The 18,981-nt window shown below is 41.9% G+C and overlaps 1 protein-coding gene across 1 annotated transcript; it reads left to right on the top strand.

Moving 5' to 3' along the window:
- The first annotated feature begins 135 nt into the window (after window positions 1–135).
- DSCC1 (DNA replication and sister chromatid cohesion 1) lies at window positions 136–17,414 on the top strand. Its single transcript, XM_060035297.1, has 9 exons — window positions 136–517; window positions 2,993–3,161; window positions 5,613–5,747; window positions 7,922–8,012; window positions 10,088–10,226; window positions 10,684–10,736; window positions 10,928–11,082; window positions 13,470–13,618; window positions 16,860–17,414. Exons 1-9 carry the CDS (start codon window positions 339–341, stop codon window positions 16,966–16,968), a joined length of 1,179 nt encoding a protein of 392 aa, XP_059891280.1. The 5' UTR covers window positions 136–338; the 3' UTR covers window positions 16,969–17,414.
- The last annotated feature ends 1,567 nt before the right edge of the window (window positions 17,415–18,981 follow it).

Raw genomic sequence — 18,981 nt, 5'->3', positions numbered from 1 at the left:
CGTGGCGCCCCGCGGGGTCGCAGCTCAGCTCCCGCCAGCTTCCGCCGAGAGCTCCCCGCGGAGCCCGGGTTTCCTTCCAGCAGCCGCTGCTCGGCCTGGGGTGACCCGGCAGTCCTCCGCGGAGCACGAGTCCGGGAAGCTTTCGGACTCTCTCGGGGACGCCCCCGCGGCACGCTCCGCCCCGGAAACACGCCCCCAGCCGCCTAGGCGCGCTTTTAAAACAGGCACTGTTCTATTTCTTGTTTCGCCGGGTCGCGGCCTCCCGGGGAGCTTTGTTCTCCTGTCTTAAACCTGCGGCCCCTCGCGCACTGCGGAACCCCTCCCGACCCCGCGCAGCGATGAGGAGGACCCGCGACGAGGTGGACGCGACCCTGCAGATCGCCAAGCTGAACGCGGCCGAGCTGCTGCCCACCGTGCACTGCCTGGCCTTCGGCCCCGGGGCCAGCGCAGCCGCCGGCGACTTCTGCCTGCTCGAGTTGGAGCCCGCGCTGTGCCAGCAGCTTGAGGCAGGACACAGGTGAGCCGGGGCCGGGACCTGCCGCCTCCAGCCTCGTGCTATCCACCTTCTGATTTTCCTGCGGGGAAACACAGGATGGGGAAACTGGGCCAGAGAGGTGCATTGATTTGACCAGGTCCCTCGCAGCAGGCCGGTGACCTGATCCCCAGCTGGCTACCTTTTCCCGAGGAGTCCGCGCCACTGTTAATCCGTCCAGTTAGCTGGACTAGTCCGGCTGGTCTTGGAGGCCTCTGTCAGCGAAAACAAGTCCGGAAATAGAGTCTCGGGGAAGTTTTGGAGATGTTAACAGTGAGGCCAGGCACTACACAGAACGCTTTGCCATTCTATCTTAAAGTCCATTGGTAATATCCAGTATTTATGGAGTTCCTCTTGCCTGCTACTTATATGTATTTTACTCAGTAGATAGGACTGGGGGGGAATAAGTGTAAAGCTGTTTTTACAGACTTGGTAATTGTGGAAGGCCCTCAAAAAACAAACTTGCTTGGGGTCACTCAGTCGGGATCGGAAGCTGTTTTCTAATTCTAGGTCAGCTACGCATTTGCTGCAAGACCATGGGTTGAAAACAGAGGAGGGCTTCCCTGGTGGCGCAGTGGTTGAGGGTCTGCCTGCCAATGCAGGGGACACGGGTTCGTGCCCCGGTCCGGGAGGATCCCACATGCCGCGGAGCGGCTGGGCCCGTGAGCCATGGCCGCTGGGTCTGCGCGTCCGGAGCCTGTGCTCTGAAACGGGGGAGGCCACGTCAGTGAGAGGCCCGCGTACCGCAAAAACAAAACAAAACAAAGCAAAAACAGAAGTCCGTTCTCTCAACTTTGTGCAGTCCCTGGAAATGAGGGAAATGAGGAGTTAGGGGCTCTGGTTTAATTCTGTTCTGCTCTGTTGTTCCTCCCACACCTGTATTTTATTAGGTATCGTTTGTTCTCTTTTATGTTTTTTTAATTGAATCCTTCAGGCTTTCACTTTGCCTACTTTACTCATCTAGCCGTGTTATAGTTAACTGGCCAGTCTTCAGATGCTAGCAATAACGTATCTTTAAGGGAACTGAAGGAGAACGTCACTCATGGGTTTTCATCCCAGCTGAGTTGGCAGGAATTTGAGAAAAGACTTCAGGTGCGAGGACCTTCTTTGTACAGTTATAGTTAATCTAGCTGACAAAAACCAGAATGAAAATGTGTGTTTTAATTTTTTTTTTTTTTTTTGTAGAGGGAAGGGGTAGTTGTTTTAAACGAAATATTTGAAAGCAGGGATAGTGCCACGTGGAAATAAATGTTAAGAGTAGGTACTTGGGACTATTAAATGTTGTTAGCACCAAGAAGCTTTAAAAAACCTTTTATTTTCACTTAAGGATTAGTTTTTTTTGTTTTTTGTTTTTTTGCGGTACGTGGGCCTCTCACTGTTGCGGCCTCTCCCGTTGCGGAGCACAGGCTCCGGACGCGCAGGCCCAGCGGCCATGGCTCACGGGCCCAGGCCGCTCCGCGGCATGTGGGATCTTCCCGGACCGGGGCACGAACCCGTGTCCCCTTGCATTGGCAGGCGGACTCTCAACCATTGCGCCACCAGGGAAGCCCCAAAGGATTGGTTTTAAAAAAATATTTTCAGTCTTCTATTTCAGGTTTTTTATTATTTATTTAAAAGAAATGAATTGTGTACAGGAGGTTTAAATACTTTATAGACAAGGAAAACTACTAGAATCAGCTCCTTTTTTGTCATCTCCATTATCTTTATCATTTTTCTTCTTCCACCTCCTCACTTTTGTCCTTCCCCTCTTCCTTCTTCTTGCTTTTTTCCACCTGTGACCCTTTGTCAGAGACATCATTTAGTCTAGTTTGTAAACATACCATTTTCGTATTTTTCGTTCAACATTGCAGCTTTCTTTTCTCAGGGTCCCGATTTCTTTGCAGCATAGGTGACGATTAGGCCAGGTTGTGCTCCTTTGATTGTTAGGGGATACGCAGGCCAAAACAAGGACAACTCTTGGGTGGGTACCAGGACCAGCAGCATGGTCATCATCTGGGAGCTTATTAGTAGTGCAGAGTCCTAGGTCCCATCCCAGGCATACTGCATCCTGATCTGCTTTTTAACAGGGTTCCCTAACGTGCCTACACATAAGTTTGAGAAGTATTGCTTCAGTAATTTTAGAAAGTTGTGAAATCTTGACTGAAGCTTTTGGAAGCTTTTCCCAGCAGTTTGCACAAAGATGCCACGTGGTAACATTTGGCCTCTTGGCCTCCTTGGATCTTTTTTGCCCATGTGGAATTATTTTTCCTTAGTGAGGGCACCGGCTGCCCCTCTGGGTCTCAATTGGCCCAGGCCTTGCTCTGTGGAGCTCATGGGAGGGCTGTGAGAGCAGGGGCCAGACACAGCCTTAAGACTTAGCTTTAAATTCTAGAAGCCTAGGCAATTTTGGAGCTGTTTATAATGAAGATGTCCATTGGTGTCTCAGTAAACCAAGTATTTTCTTTTCCCACTTTCCTGCAGTCTTGTGATTCGTGGTGATAAGGATGAGAAGGCCGTTCTGTGCAGTAAAGACAAAACGTATGACTTGAAAATAGCAGACACTTCCAATATGTTGCTTTTTATTCCTGGTTGTAAAACTCCAGACCAGATGAAGATGGAAGGGACACACTGTAACATTATTCACACTGAGGTACGGTCTCCTGATTTATGTGAGAATGACAACACATGTGCCAATCTTGCGTTTAATTAAAAACTCGAGGTGTGGGACTTCCCTAGCCGACCAGTGGTTAAAATTCCGTGCTCCCAATACAGGGGGCAAGGGTTGGATCCCTGGTCGGGGGAACTAAGATCCTGCATGCTGCACAGCGTGGCCAAAAAAAGCAAACAAACAAACTTGAGGTGTGAAATGTACAATCATAGAGAATCTGAAAAGTTCCCTAATGAAATTTGAAATTTCTCAGCATTATTTTTGTTTGTTCAGAGTCACGTAAAGTTGTCTTTCTTATCCCAATCTGATTTTTAAGTCCCAGATAAGCTGACCATTTTCTGTAATATAGAAAATCTGCTATTAGGTGACTCATTTTAAAAGTTTTACCGTGGGGCTTCCCTGGTGGCGCAGTGGTTGAGAGTCCGCCTGCCGATGCAGGGGACACGGGTTCGTGCCCCGGTCCGGGAGGATCCCACATGCCGCGGAGCGGCTGGGCCCGGGAGCCATGGCAGCTGAGCCTGCACGTCCAGAGCCTGTGCTCCGCAACGGGAGACGCCACAACAGTGAGAGGCCCGCGTACCGCAAAAAAAAAAAAAAGTTTTACCATGGATAGGTTTTGAAAGGACTCCCTCAAACCATAACTAGTGCATTAGATGAGGTAGAGAAATGAAGAAATTTGTTTCTGAGGGAAGTGTGTTTTTCACCTTTAAAATTAGTTTAGTTCATTACTATTCATAGCCATGTATAACAAATTTTTAATTATTTTGGAGACTGCTGTTGGCAGATACCAAACCAAAGTCTCCATCCTGGCTAGATTGTTACATATACACAATCAAAGCACAGCCCTTAAATCTATTAAACTTTAGGCCAGCTACTTCCTAAAAACAGAATTGGAATAGAAATAAGGGAAAATACTGGGACATTTCAGTGATTCATATATGTTGCTAGAACAGAAGAGCTGCCAGTAAATATTGTATTTTGGTTTTTGTAGGGTTGTGTCTTTCATTGTAATTAACTAGAAATATTGACAGTTCATCCTTTTGGAAAAGGTGTTATTTTTCTTATCATGTAGCTGTTTTGTAGGTGTTTGGGGGAGGGTATAACAACACCTGTGAGTATCTTTGAGCTCTTATGGGAATTCTGTGTTCTGAGACTGAGTAAAACTTAACAAAGCTCTACTAACCAGAGTTTTTAAATCTGTGGTTACACTTTAGATGCCTAAAAAGGCTGGGTAAGGAATGCACGTGAGCAAAGCAGACTGGTGTTGATAAATGGGAGTGGATACCCAGTCTCAGGAGTAATAGGGAATGGGGGCTCTATGGCAGATTGCAGCACACAAGCCCCAAGTAAGTGCATGGGCACTTCTTGGCCTTGTGGGAAAGCAGGCCCAGCATTGCCAGATCTTCTGATTTCCTTTGTCCAAGTGAAGCTTAAAATTTAGATTTTGGGGGGCAACATCTTATTTTTCAATGTTGGCAACTAATGAAAACTCTATACTAAACCTCCCTTTTTCCCCAACACAAAAGTACACACCAACATCTGTGCGTTGGATACAGCCAGCAGGCTGCCCATTTGTGAACTGTGGATGAAATCAACCTTTGTGTTTTGGTCCTTAAACTTTTCTCAGATTCAGCAGCATCTCCATTAGGCTCTGGGCCTTGTCTTGTCAATCAAGGCTTCTACTAGTTTTAGAGTAGATGCATTCCCTGACCTTCCATGTTAGAGCTGGAAGGAGACAGTCCATTTCTGCCTTTTTCCCTTCTTTCATGTGAAACAGTTATTGGGCACCTACTAAGTGCTAGACATTGGGCAAATCCTGGAGATACAGAGAGAGATAAGAAATATTTATCCATCATTTAGCCACTGTCACCTGGATTTCTTTAAGTGATAAGCCTCTCACTGTTTCCCAAGTCCATAAGGAATTAGTTGCAATTCTAACTAGTGGGAAGTTCTTATATTGAATAGGAGTCTTTCTTCCTTAACATAATGAGCAACACAGAACAATGGTTCCCCCCCTTCCCTTTATCATATATTAATTGTTTGAAGACAGTGGTAATGCTTTTTCTTTATTTTCTGTTTGTCAGCCTAAAGATATTCTTCTTCTGTGTTTCTACCTGGCTTGCAGAATTCTCAGCATCCTGGTCATTCTTTTCTGGGCATATTCTAGTTTCCAGCGTATACTTGAGATATGGAGCTTAATTATCCATTCTCACTATGTTGGCAGTCTCTTCTTAACTGGGGATTGAAAAGATGTTACCTGAAGATACCCATCCATCTGCTTGAGATGGCTGGACGGGGGCCTTCTCAACAGAAAGAATACTTTGGCTCCCTTTTCTTGCTTCTTGTGGAGGGCAGATGGGTTGGTTGAAATTTTATATGAAGATTTCTTTTAGAATGGCCCCTAAATGATTATGATGTATTTGTAATTTCTAGATCTTTGGTTTTTCTAATAATTACTGGGAATTAAGAAGATGTAGACCTAAATTAAAGAAGCTAAAGAAACTTTTGATGGAAAATACCTATGAAGGACCTGACAGTCAAAAAGAAAAGGATTCAAATCACTCAAAAGTAAGACTAGTATTTTCATTTTTTAATTTGGAATTTAAAAAATAGAGCTATAGAGACACTTAATGCTGACTTTTTTTTAAAGTTCATATTATGAAAATTTCAAACATACCCCAAAACGGAAAGATCTCCATATATTCATCACTCTCTTGAACATCTGTCAATATTTTGTCAATCTCATTTATTCTGTCCACCTGCTGCCTTCCACCTTTTTTGTTTTTTTGTCTTTTTCTGGAGTATTTTAAAGCAAGTCCTAGATATCATGGTGACATTTATGTAGCTGAAAGCTTCTCATGTTCCTAACTAAGAAATAGTAGTTTTTTAGAGGTTAAGATAATTTATTTAATTAAAAGTTATAATTAGGGACTCTTGAGAAAAGACATTATGAAAATGGAAAGTCAGAATGGACTAATTCCTGGAAGTATGGAAAAATATTTATAAACCAGGTAAAAAAAAAATTTAAGTTTTAAATGTAATTCAAAGTTATAGAATTCTCCTGGTATTCTGAAGACCATATTTGTATTAGAAGTTTGACTGACTGATTGAATTTTTTTCTTTGTAACAGCTTTATTGAGATATAATTCATATACCAAGCAATCTACTCATTTTAAACTATATAATTCAACGGTTTTTAGTACATTAACAGAGTTGTGCGATCATCACAACAATGAAGCTTAGAATATTTTCACCACCCCCAAAAGAAACCCTGTACCCCTTAGCTGTTAATTTCTAATCCTACCTTTCCCTCCTTCTCTCTCCCACCTCAACCCTAGGCAGCCACTAATCTACTTTCTGCCTCTATTGATTTGCCTCTTCTGGACCTTTCATATGAATAGAATCAATAAGTGGCCTTTTCCAACAGGCTTCTTTGACTTAGCATGCTGTTTTCAAGGTTCGTTCATGTTGTAGCATGTCAGTAGTTCATTCCTTTTTATTGCTGAATAGTACCCCATCTTATGGATATACCATAGTTTATTCATCCATTCATCAGTTGATGGACATTTGGGTAGTTTCTACTTTTTGAATATTATTGATTATTTGATAATTATGGATAACACTGTTGTGAACGTTCATGTACAAGTTTCTAGGGAACCTATGTTTTCATTTTTCTTGGAGATATATATATATATGTGTACACACACACACACACACACACACACACACACACACACAAAGAGTGAAACTGATGGGCCCTGTGCTTACCCTGTATAACCTTTTGGGGAACTCCCGGACTGTTTTCCAAAGTGGCTGCACTATTTGACATTTCCATTGTGTGAGGGTTCCAGTTTCTCCACATCCTAGACAACAGTTGTTTCTATCTGTCTTTTCTGTATCCATCCTAATGGGTTTGAAGTGGTATCACTGTGGTTTTGATGTGCATTTCCCTGATGACTAATGATGTCGAGCATCTTTTCATGTGCTTGTTGACTATTTCTGTATCTTTGGAGAATGCCTATACAGAAACCCCTTTGCCCAATTTTTAATTGGGTTATTTATTTATTACTAAATTGTAGGAGAGTTCTTTATATAATCTAAATACAAGCTCCTTGACAGATACATGATATGCAAATATTTTCTCCTATTTTATGAGTCGTCTTTTCTTGATTTTTTAAAATTGAGGTAAATAAACAGAACATAAAATTTACCACTTGAACCATTTTGACCTGTACAGCTCTGTGGCATTACATACACTTTGCTCTGCAACCATCACCAGTATCCATCTACAGAAAATTTTCATCTTCCCAACCTGAAACTCTGTACCTATTAAACACTAACTCCCCAGTTTCCCCTGCCTCTCACCCTCCGGCAACCACTATTCCACTTTATGTCTCTGTGAATTTGTCTATGCCAAATCTCCCATGTAAGTGGAATCATACAGTATTTGTCCTTTTGTGTTGATGATGTTTTGAAATACACAAGTTTTCATTTTGATGAAGTCCACATTATCTGTCTTTTGTTGCTTGTGTTTTTGGCATCATATCTAAAACCATTGCCACATCCAACATCACAAAGAGTTATCCTCTGTTGTAGTAATCATTACAGATTAACAAAAGAAACTAAACTAGGGTACCTTGCCTTAATCTCTTCTATGTATTTATTCAATAAGTCTAAAAAAATTCGTTGGCCTTAAAATGTGCTTGCTTTTTTTTTTTTTTTTTCCTGTTTTCTTGTTTCAGTATACAACTGAAGATTTGCTTGATCAAATTCAGGCAAGTGAGGAAGAAATAATGACCCAGTTACAAGTTCTAAATGCCTGTGAGATTGGAGGTAGCATGACTTACTATTATTAATAATGATGGAATTGGGCATCATATGAGAGACATTTTTGGACATCTTCACCTGTTTATTGCTGTTCCATGCTATTTATTTAACCTTCTTTTGGGCTCAGAGATGATATTTGTATTTTGGGGTGTGGGGTAGACACTACGTGTGATCACCTTTACAGTCTCTGACCAGTGACTTTTTCTACTCCTTACAGGCCTTTTTCTTTGGACTGAGTGGTAATAGAAGAACCATATTAGATCAGGAAAGGTCTTAGATATCAGGTAGTCTAATCCCTTCATTGTTTTCAATAGGTGAGGGAAACTAAGGCCTAGGAAGGGAAACGGACCTGTCCAGGGTTCCATGTTGAGTTAGTGACAGGATAAGGCATAAAACCCAGGTACTTCAACTCCTGGTTCAGAATTAACTCACTGTATTTCCAAATTGCTTGGAAGATGTGTTTCTTCTTGTGATAACTCAACATACTTTTAAATGTGTTAAGTAGTTTATGTAAGAAACCTGTATAAAAGTTGTAGTGGTATGTGTTGGTCTCAGGGGTTGGTGGAGAAGCCCAGTACTATCTTGTATTTTGATTATCTCCTGGTCTGGAGTGGTGGAGTAGGAGCTATTTTTTTTTCTGGCATCTGGGCCTGCAGTAATACTTGAGTGGATGTTTGTATGCATTTATCAGCCCTCTTTTTTTTTTTTTTTTTTTTGGTGGTACGGGGGCCTCTCCGGTTGCGGAGCACAGGCTCTGGATGCACAGGCCCAGCGGCCATGGCTCACGGGCCCAGCCGCTCCGCGGCATGTGGGGTCTTCCCGGACCAGGGCACGAACCCGTGTCCCCTGCATCGGCAGGCGGACTCTCAACCACTGCGCCACCAGGGAAGCCCTTTTTCAGCCGTCTTAAGTTTGCCCAGAGAAGCAGCTTAATTCTGCACCCATGTGTTGGAAAGGAGGAAATTGGCATGGTTTGGTGGATGCACTCCTAAATCTTTTAAGCAAGATTAGCTTTTGTGAGACTGTAACTCTCAAATGTGGTGAATTCTGCTGAGTGAAGCAGCTGCAGATGACTTTATAACTAACTGGAAACACTTAGCTCTTTGTTGTGGTTCCTTGAGACACATTTGGTCCTAATCATCGGGCATAAAGTTTCTAATTGTGGATGCCTGCTGCTAATTACTATGGTATAGGGGGTACCATGAATGTTAAGGTTAAAAAAAAAAAAAAAGAAGAACCAATGGGCTTAATGCAGCCCTCTGTATTATTCACTTATTGCATGGGAATGGATAACATTTTGGGGGGTATGTGTGTGTGGGGATGCAAAGATTATTTTTTCCTAGTTTTCTTTTTCAGTTTTACATCACGCATTCCATTTTTTAACATTGCCTTTATTTTTTCAGAGTAAGAATAGGAACATTCTCCCTTGGTGTGAGTGTACTTGAATTGGTGGGTGTGTATGTGATTTGTTTCTCCAGGGGTGGTGGTAGTGCCTTTGGTTATAAGATGACATTTCATAGTTTTCACAGGAATAGGGAAATGTGTCTTGAGGCTCAGCTTTTATTTTGCCGCTGGTCCACATTGTACTTCTGAGTCTGTTATCTCTTAAATGAGCTGGACTTCTTTATGAGCATGAGAACACCTCTCCAAGATCGCTGAGATGAGGGTTGTAACCATGGCAGTGCCCCAGAGCAGAGATCACTGTGTGGGATATCCAACCTATGACCTTCACCTCATTTGTATGACGTTCTAGTGAAATGACTGTACCAGCTACAGGTTTCCACATTTCCATTTAGAACGAGAAGATTATTGTGAGATAATTGAGTATTAAAGCACTTGAAAAAAAATTAAAATGTTAGTCATATGAAAAGTACTCTTTAAAAACCATCTGATCTCCCATAAGACACAATTTGTAATGATCAGGAGACAAGCATAAACAGAAGCATTGTTTATAAAGAAAGCTAAGGCTTTTCATGTCTCTTTTTTGCAGTGGGCAAGAGTTTACTGCTGCTTTATCGGTCTATCAGCCAATTCATTTGTTTAAAATGTCCTTTGGTAAATATAACTTTTGGAATTTGTAGGTTATTGGAGGATTCTTGAATTTGATTATGAGATGAAACTTCTGAATCACATAACTCAGCTTGTGGATTCTGAATCTTGGTCTTTTAGTAAAGTTCCCTTGAATACATGCCTTCAGGAACTTGGACCATTAGAGACAGAGTAAGTATGTTATTCATTGTCCTTCCAGATTTCCTTAAGGGGAAGAAAATTATTTTCAGGGTAGGACTAAACCCAGGGCATAGACTATTTATATTTTGATATCTTATAGAAATCTAAAGAATATACAACCAAGAAGGACTTGGGAATTTTGGTCATTCTGGTGAATAAATGTGTATCTTTTTTTCCTCTGCCATAAAAAATATAAAGGAATAATTTAAGCTATTTTATAATAAAGGTATGCTCATATAATTTGTGTAAAAATATTTAGCATGGGACCTGGTATATAGTAACTGTCCAGTGTATTTTAGTTAGTTTCTAATGTAAAGTTTTATACTTGGCAACCAAAATCCTTTAGTTATTTCAAATTTATATCTTAGTTTCTAGTTAGCAATGGTGTTTAAAAGATAACATATAAATATGTGAAAAACTTTTCAAATAAGTGTTTAAAATTTTTCAGGGAAATGATCGGACACTGTCTTAAATGTTATGGAAAGAGATATACAGAGGAAGGTAAGATTGGGAAAGTATTTTAATGGGTATTTTAACTCTTATGTGTTAAAATTGGTATGCCTTTTTCAAGTGTCTTCCTGTTAAAAATAAGAACTCCATAGGGTGATGGGAGATGAGTTGTGTATAAAAATGAGTAGTATAATTAATTGTCAGAGGACCATATGAAACTCTCTTTGATACGTTTTCCTTAGGTGAAGTTTATTTTGAATTGAGCGCAGATAAAATCTGCAGAGCTACAGCAGAAACGCTACTTCAGAATGCAGTGAAATTCAATCTCGCTGAGTTTCAAGAAGTGTGGCAACAGAGTGTTCCTGAAGGAGTGATAACTAGGCTCGATCAGCTTAAGGTAAGGTAGCGATGGTGATTACCTCCATAACTCAGCAGGTGACTAGGTGAAATGAAGCCTGTATTGGAACTGAATTTGGAGCCTGTTTATTTTCCTAGTCCCCCATTAGGAGTGCATTCTACATCACAAAAATCCTTAAAAAAAAACCCCAAATCCCACTTTATTGAAGTGTAATTTACATATCACAGTTCACCCTTTTGAAAAGGGTGATTTTGTAGTAAATTTAATGAGTTACCAGCCACCACAGTCTAGTTTTAGAACATTTGTCAACTCAGTGAGATCACTCAGGCCCATTTACAGTTTATCCTGGTTCCCACCTGGTGTATCTCATTTTGTTCCTTTTCTCTCCATTTCCATCAGCATTGTCTTAGCTGAAACTATCATGTTTGGCTCACAATAGCATCCCGAAGCGGGCCTTCTGTACTTTTAACTGCCCACCTCCAATCCATTCTCTGCGGTGCTACTAAAACGATCTTTCAAAAATGTCCATCAGATTAGATGAACTTCTTGCTTAAATCACTTTAATGATTTCCCATTGCATTTAAGATATAAAATCCAGAGTATTATAATATAAAATAATATTTTACAATAAAATATGTAAAATCTTGGTCTACAAGGCTCTTCATACCATCCCCTGTAAGCTTCATCTCTTGATACTTTCTCTCCTGTCTGCTGCATACCAGCCTTCTTTCAGATTTTTAAGATCATCAAGCTCTTTCCTACCTTAGGACTTTTACACAAAGCTTTTTGTTCTAGAATAAACTTCTCCCCAGTTTCACCTGGCCACCTCCTACACATCTTTGAGTCACTCCATCAAGGAGGCCTTCCTTTACTCTAAAAAAAATACTTCCTGTTTTACTCTCCATGGCAGCCCGGATTTCTCCTTCATGGTACTCTCACTTAGCTTCAGAAAAATGTTTCATTATGTGGTTCCCTGCTCTCCACTTTAATAGAATTTTTTTTCACTGTTGCTTGCCAATATATAGCATACTGCCTGGCATGTAGTATATGCTCAATGAGAATTTGTTAAATAAGTGAAAGTATTTGCTCAATATTTACAGAGTTCCTTTTATGTCTAAACACCTTGCTAGATGCTGAGCAGAAAACGTCACACAAGGTGCCATCTAGGTCCTCAGCCTGGGGTCCGGCAGTGGGGGTGCACGTTACACGTATATATCTCTTCTGACAATGTAGAGTGATCTGTGCCATGGGAAAAGCATGCACAAGGTGTTATGGGAGCACATGAAGGGGCTTGTCCATCTGACTGGTCAATCAGGGATGATTTTCTGAAGGAATGAATGTTCTAGCTGCCGAGTATGAAAGGATCATGTGTTACTCTAGACGGAAGGGCAGAGACAAGGTTCCAGGAGAGCATGGAGGGATAAAAATTGGGACACACAGTAGGGATGCATGACTTGAGAGAAGGGTGCTGGTGAGTTGGTGAAGGACACTATGGACTGTGCTAAGGAATTTCAACTCTATCTAGAAAGCTCTTTGGGGCCATTGAGTGGCATCAGTTAGAAATGCTACCTGATGAGTTTTGCCTTTTGGAAAGAACACTGTGACAGTAATGAGGATGGATTGATGGAAAGTTGGCTAGATTATGAAAAATTTAGGTTTCCAACAGTTTACTCCTAACTAAGAGAGTATTGGCCAAAGAAATAGGTGATGGGGAAAGGATAGAGAAATGTTAACGCCTTAAAATCTATATGATTTAGTGACCACTTACATGTGGGGTTTGAATAATGGAATCTAGGATGATGCCTTGGTTTCCTAGGATTAGCAGGATGAGAACAGGTTTGGATGACAAACACAATGAGTGCATATATAGGTTTGGATATAGAGGTCTGGTGCTTGGAAGAGGGATTTGAGTTGAAGATACTTGCTGATGACTGTAATATTTGTAAGTAAGTGGTGGTTGAAGTCATGGGTTTAGAGAGGTTACCTAGGACAGTGACGGTGAAACAAGTAGCGGGATGGAGTAGGGGGCCAGGGAACTACAACATCAAGTTAGGAGAAAAATAATGAGATCGTGATGCAGGCTTAAAGGCTTAGAGGAAGGAGTGATCAACACTAACAAAATAAACGGGTCTAGAGAGATGAATCCAAGAAAAGGGCCCACTGGATTTGGCAACGACAGGTCATCAGTGACCTTTAGAACTAGAGCCATCTCAAGATATTGGTGGTAGTAAAAGCCAGATTACAAGTAAGTCACTGCTTAGAGGAGCTCTTTTATGAAAAAGGCTAGTGTAAGTTTCTGGGTAGTTTGTGTAAGTTTCATGTGGATGATGTTTTAAATACCTTGGGCTAAGCTAAATGTAAGGTAAATGAGTCATTTTTAAACATCAGACCATTACTTGAACTGTCCTTTTTCTCATTTCTTATAGGGTTTAGCCTTGGTGGATAGACACTCAAGACCAGAAATCATATTTTTACTGAAAGTAGATGATTTGCCTGAGGATAATCAGGAACGTTTTAATAGTCTCTTCTCTCTGAGGGAGAAGTGGACAGAAGAAGATATTGCTCCATATATTGAGTAAGTAATTTCTTACAAATTGATTTTTTTTTTTTTTTTTTTTTTTTTTAACGGTACGCGGGCCTCTCACTGATGTGGCCCCTCCCGCTGGCAGAGCACAGACTCTGGACGCGCAGGCTCAGCGGCCACGGCTCACGGGCTCAGCCGCTCCGCAGCATGTGGGATCCTCCCAGACCGGGGCACGAACCTGTGTCCCCTGCATCGGCAGGCAGACTGTCAACCACTGCGCCACCAGGGAAGCCCACAAGTGGATTTTGACTGTTCTTCTTATGATGAGTGGCATAGGGTTTTAGATTATCAGAATTTTTTTTTTTTTTTGAGTATTCCTGGAAGACACTGCTTCCTTCCAAACTTTCTCCAGTGGTGGCTGTCTTCTCTATCATTCTTCACAACTGCTGATCTGGGGAGGTGGGGTATGTGTCATCTCTCTTCCTTACTACTTCTAGAATCACTTCGTTGCTCTTCTCCTTTCAAACTGCAGCTTATAGAGGGACAGTCAACTGTATACCCTCCTATGACTCTAAGGCAAGCACCCCTCTCTGATGGCCACCTTCTTTCTTTCCCACTCCCTTACTTTAACATTCTGGTAGAAGCCAGACTGTGGAAGAACAAGTTAGCCCTGAAGCCACTGCTTGTAGAACCAATCTCAAAGCCACTAATAAACACTACCACTTCCTCACTGCATCTCCCACCTCTCAGGGTCTCTCTCTTCTCTTTCCCCGGCTTGCTTTCCAGGGTCAGCCTTTCTAACTCTTACTGTACCCGCGCTACTCCTTGCACCCTATCTCTGTGTCTTGTCATACCTCATTGGCAAAAATCTGCAAAGATTAAACCCAACTTTCTGTTTACTCTGTACCTGCACCAGGGCAGCTGAAATTTCCTGGAGAGAAATGACACAGTGTGGCTTGCTAGTCTCACTTAAAAATTTAAGTGGTAATTAGCAGGGCCCCTGGCAAGGCACCATTTCCTCATGAAACTTTTCAACCATTGGAACTTACTTTACATCTTTTTTTCTCTTTTCATAGCAGCAATACCCCGTTTCCTCTTCATCCTCAGCTTATGACCGTATTTTCTTTTTTGGCTGCATTGGGTCTTCATTGCCGTGCATGGGCTTTCTCTAGTTGAGGCGATCAGGGTCTCCTCTTCATTGCAGTGCGCGGGCTTCTCATTGCAGTGTCTTCCCTTGTTGCAGTTGCAGAGCATGGGCTATAGGCACGCGGGCTTTAGTAGTTGTGGCGCATGGTCTCAGTAGTTGTGGCTCGCGCTCTAGAACGCAGGCTCAGTAGTTGTGGCACATGGCTTAGTTGCTCTGCGGCATGTGGGATCTTCCTAGACCAGAGCTCGAACCTGTGTCCCCTGCATTGGCAGGCAGATTCTTAACCACTCTACCACCAGGGAAGCCCACGACCATATTTCTTGAGAAAACAGAAGCAGACAAGACAAGACAACTACCTCCTTTCCCATGGCCTAGTCTGCCGGCCTCCTATGTGGGCACACACCTGCTCTGCCGTCCATCCTGTGTGATGCATGAACTGTCCTTGCTCCTAAGGCCAACCCTCCTTCTGCACTAGATCCATCCCCTCTGGCCTTATTAAAAGGATCCTCTAGTTGTCCCTTCCCGTGTTGTGTTATCAACGTCTCCCACCAACTGGATTATGGCCAGCAACACATGTATCACTATGAACAGTATTCTGTAGTACTGTTCATCTTAAAAAAAAAAAAACAGTCTATGGTACCCCACGTCCTCTGCTCTCCTTCACAACAAAGCTCCCTTTAAAAGTTTGTGTACTCAGTCTCTGCTTCTTTGTCTCCCATGCTTTCCTTAACCCAATGACAGATCCTTAACCTAATGGCATCTATCTTTTTTACATTCAGTGGTCAATTGTCCTTGTTTACTTGGCCTCTTAACACTATTTGACACAGTGGACCACTTCCTGCTTGAAACACACCAGCCTTCTCCCTTCTCCCACAAGGCAGCTCCTTTTCCATCTCTTGCTGATGTCTCCTTGTTTTCCCATTCTTTAAATGTCGGAGTGCTCTAGCATTCTATTATTGGCTATCTTCTCTTCATTTTGTATTTTTTCTTTTGGTGCCCTCATGTAAGCCCAGTGACTTCCTAATTTTATCTTCATACTTGACCTTTTTCCTGAGCTCCAGATTCTTACATCTAGTTACCTAATCTAAATTTCTGCTTGGATATCTAATAGGAATTTCAAACATGCTCATAATGCAACTGTTGATTCCCCCTGTCCTAACCCCATCACCCTCATCTCAGCTACCAGCACTACCATTAATCCAGTTACCCAAGCAAAATGTCTAGAAATCTTCCTTGTCTTTTTTTCTCTTGCCTCCTGTTTCAAACTTCGAGCAAATCCTGATGGATCATCTCATACCTGCCTCTGATTGGTCTCCCTATTTTAGTTTTTGCTCCCTTCTCCTCTCCCCCCTTTTAAACTTCTGGAAAATTTTAAACATTCAAAAGTAACAGTAAAATATAAGGAACCGGACTCCATGTACTTACTACCTAGCTTCCATAATCATCAACTCATTGCCTCCATTATTTAAAACTTAGATCACATTATGCTTTTCTATGAAATAAAACCCTCCACTGGCTTCCCATTATATGTACAATTAAATTACAACTCCCTCTCATGTTCTTCAAGGCCCTGTGTGATCTTCCCTTGATCCCTTCTCCAGCTCAGGTCCTCCCATATCTTCCCTTCCCTCATGATGTTCCAGTCAAAGTCTTCTCTCCTTTGAGGTACAGAAGAGGAAGCTAAAATTCAGGTAGGGTAGGTAACCTAGATAAGCTCACACAGGTAACCGGGTATCCAGGTTCTCTGAGTCTAGACCCCACTGTATCACATTGCTTTTATGTCTGATTTGGAAGCCTGTGTGATATAATGGAAAAAACCCAGACTTTGGAGACCTACAGAGCCGGCTGCAAAACTTGGCTCCATCCTTTACCACCTGAACCTCAGTTTCCTTATATCTAACGTGGGGTTAAATAATACATTACTCTTACCGTGCAGGTTGGAGATCATACATGCATGTGATGTACCTCGTTCAGTTATGGCTTAGTAATCTCTCCCTACCCTCTCTCTCCCACAAATACACACCCTTACGTTTGTTGGAAAGATGGATTTGGGGGAGAGAGATATAAATAGCTAGTGCTGTGAAAATTGTGCTATGTTCCCTAGAATATTTATGATGTTGATTAATTTCTTTACTGTTCCCACAGAGATTTGTGTGGAGAGAAGCAAACCATTGGTGCATTACTCACTAAATATTCTCGATCTTCGATTCAAAACGGTGTTAAAGTTTATAACTCAAGAAGACCCATTTCTTAAAAAGAACAACAGTCTTGTCTTTGCAACTAAAGTTGCTTTGTAAAGTTGCTGGTTATAAGAAAATTTTTTATGTATTTGTGTTCCAGACTTTTAAAAACCTAATTCTTTGAGGCATTTTTTTTTTTTTTTTGGCAGTACGCGGGCCTCTCACTGTTGTGGCCTCTCCCGTTGCAGAGCACAGGCTCTGGACGCGCAGGCTCAGCGGCCATGGCTCACGGGCCCAGCCGCTCCGCGGCATGTGGGATCCTCCTGGACCAGGGCACGAACCCGTGTCCCCTGCATCGGCAGGCGGACTCTCAACCACTGCGCCACCAGGGAAGCCCTTTTGAGGCATTTTTCTCCTCATCTTAAGCATTTAAAAACTACTGCTCTTTTTTTCCTTAAATGTAGTAGGGTATTTTATATCTTTCAGGTTATATTTGTATTATGTACACAGTGAAAACAACGACAAAAGAAAGTTATTTCCTATATTTAGTGTCTCTTAGTAGTTTTTGTGGGTTTATTTATAGAATAAGTTTTGCTTTTTTTATATTTAAAATTGCATTTCTTTAATTAGGATTTGACATTCTAATTATTAATACATTTAAAAGTTTTCAGAGAGCTAAATAGTTTCCTAGAATTAGTTATTCACTTAAATGTCATTTCTCAAGTCAGTTCCCCTCTACTTTTGACTTTCTACCCAAACAGGAGGTCACCTGATACTATATCATTTATCTAAATTAGTTGTTTATATTGATGAAATTGGCTTGACAGCTGCTTCTGTTCACCTGGCTGATGTAGATATGATTTCAGAGAGACAGCAGTGAGAGGTTCTAAAGAGAGATCTTAGTTCCCTGCCCAGGAATTGAACCTGGGTACCTGGATGAAAACCAGGGATCCTAGCCACTAGTCCACCAGGGGCTAGAGGCGAGAAGCAAAGTTCCCCTGGCTCTTGCCCGGTTTGAAAGCAAGAATGTTTCTAGAAGGCAAAAACTGTAAAAACAGGTACAAAGTTTATTATTAGAGACATGGCGCAAGTGGGAGAGCACACAGAGAAACAGATTGTTTAAGACAGAAGCAAGGCAGAAATACACACTCAGAGAGATAGGGTGTGGGTGTCCTCCCTACTGAGGAGCGCAGGAAAGAGGTGATTTAAATCACTTACATAAGACAGTTTTTCTGGGTCTTTGTTTATCTTTGGCCAATTGTTTCTTTTCCCACATCTAACCTGTCCTAGGACACTCCCTAACATGCGTGCCCAACTTGTTGCTAAGGTGGATTCCACCGCAGAGGCTTGTGGGGATGTGTCCACACGTATCATGGGTGGCACCCCTCTCTTTTTTGAACTCCAAGGAGCCTTCCTGTGCCTGTGCAGTCAGGGAAATTTTCTTGACCTCAGGAGTGGTCACCTCATCTCTTTACATCAGCAGAGGTCAGCTTCTGCCACTAGCTTTATCCTTGGCGTATGGGGGGGGAAACAAAGCTTCAATTTTACTTCACTTGACAGACACCAGGTGTCCAGCCCAGGGACCCATCTACTTCCCACCTCAGATAAGCACTCTGGGATGAAAGTTTGCGTACTCCTTCTCTGCTTCTTTGTCTCCCATTCTTTCCTTAATCCAGTGACCTCTCTTTAAACCAATTGCATCTATCTCCCTAAATATCCCCCCCCATCTTCCATGGCAAATGGTGTTAAAGTTTATAATTCAAGAAGACCCATTTCAATACTAATCCTAAATGAAGAATGCTAACAGTAGTTTATAATCCTATAATAAAGGATACTGACACAGGTAATACTTGAAAACTACAAGTAATCTCTGGCTGGTTTTGGAATGCTTGATGAAGTTCCTTTACATCTTTACTTTCCTAGTGTGTTTTCGTTTAGACCAAAGTTCAAATTTTAACTTAGCTAATGAACTTGTCACCAAGACAGTTGGAAGGGGTAGGCCAAGGTTAAATCTGGTCCGAAGTTAATTTTTTTTTTAACTGCATAATCCACAATTAACCAAGATTTAACTTATTGGAATTGACAAC

Source organism: Delphinus delphis, chromosome 17, assembly GCF_949987515.2.
Source record: "Delphinus delphis chromosome 17, mDelDel1.2, whole genome shotgun sequence".
NCBI classification, from domain to species: Eukaryota; Metazoa; Chordata; class Mammalia; order Artiodactyla; family Delphinidae; genus Delphinus; species Delphinus delphis.
Note: the sequence above shows the minus strand (reverse complement) of the source record. Positions and strands in the feature narration are given on the sequence as shown.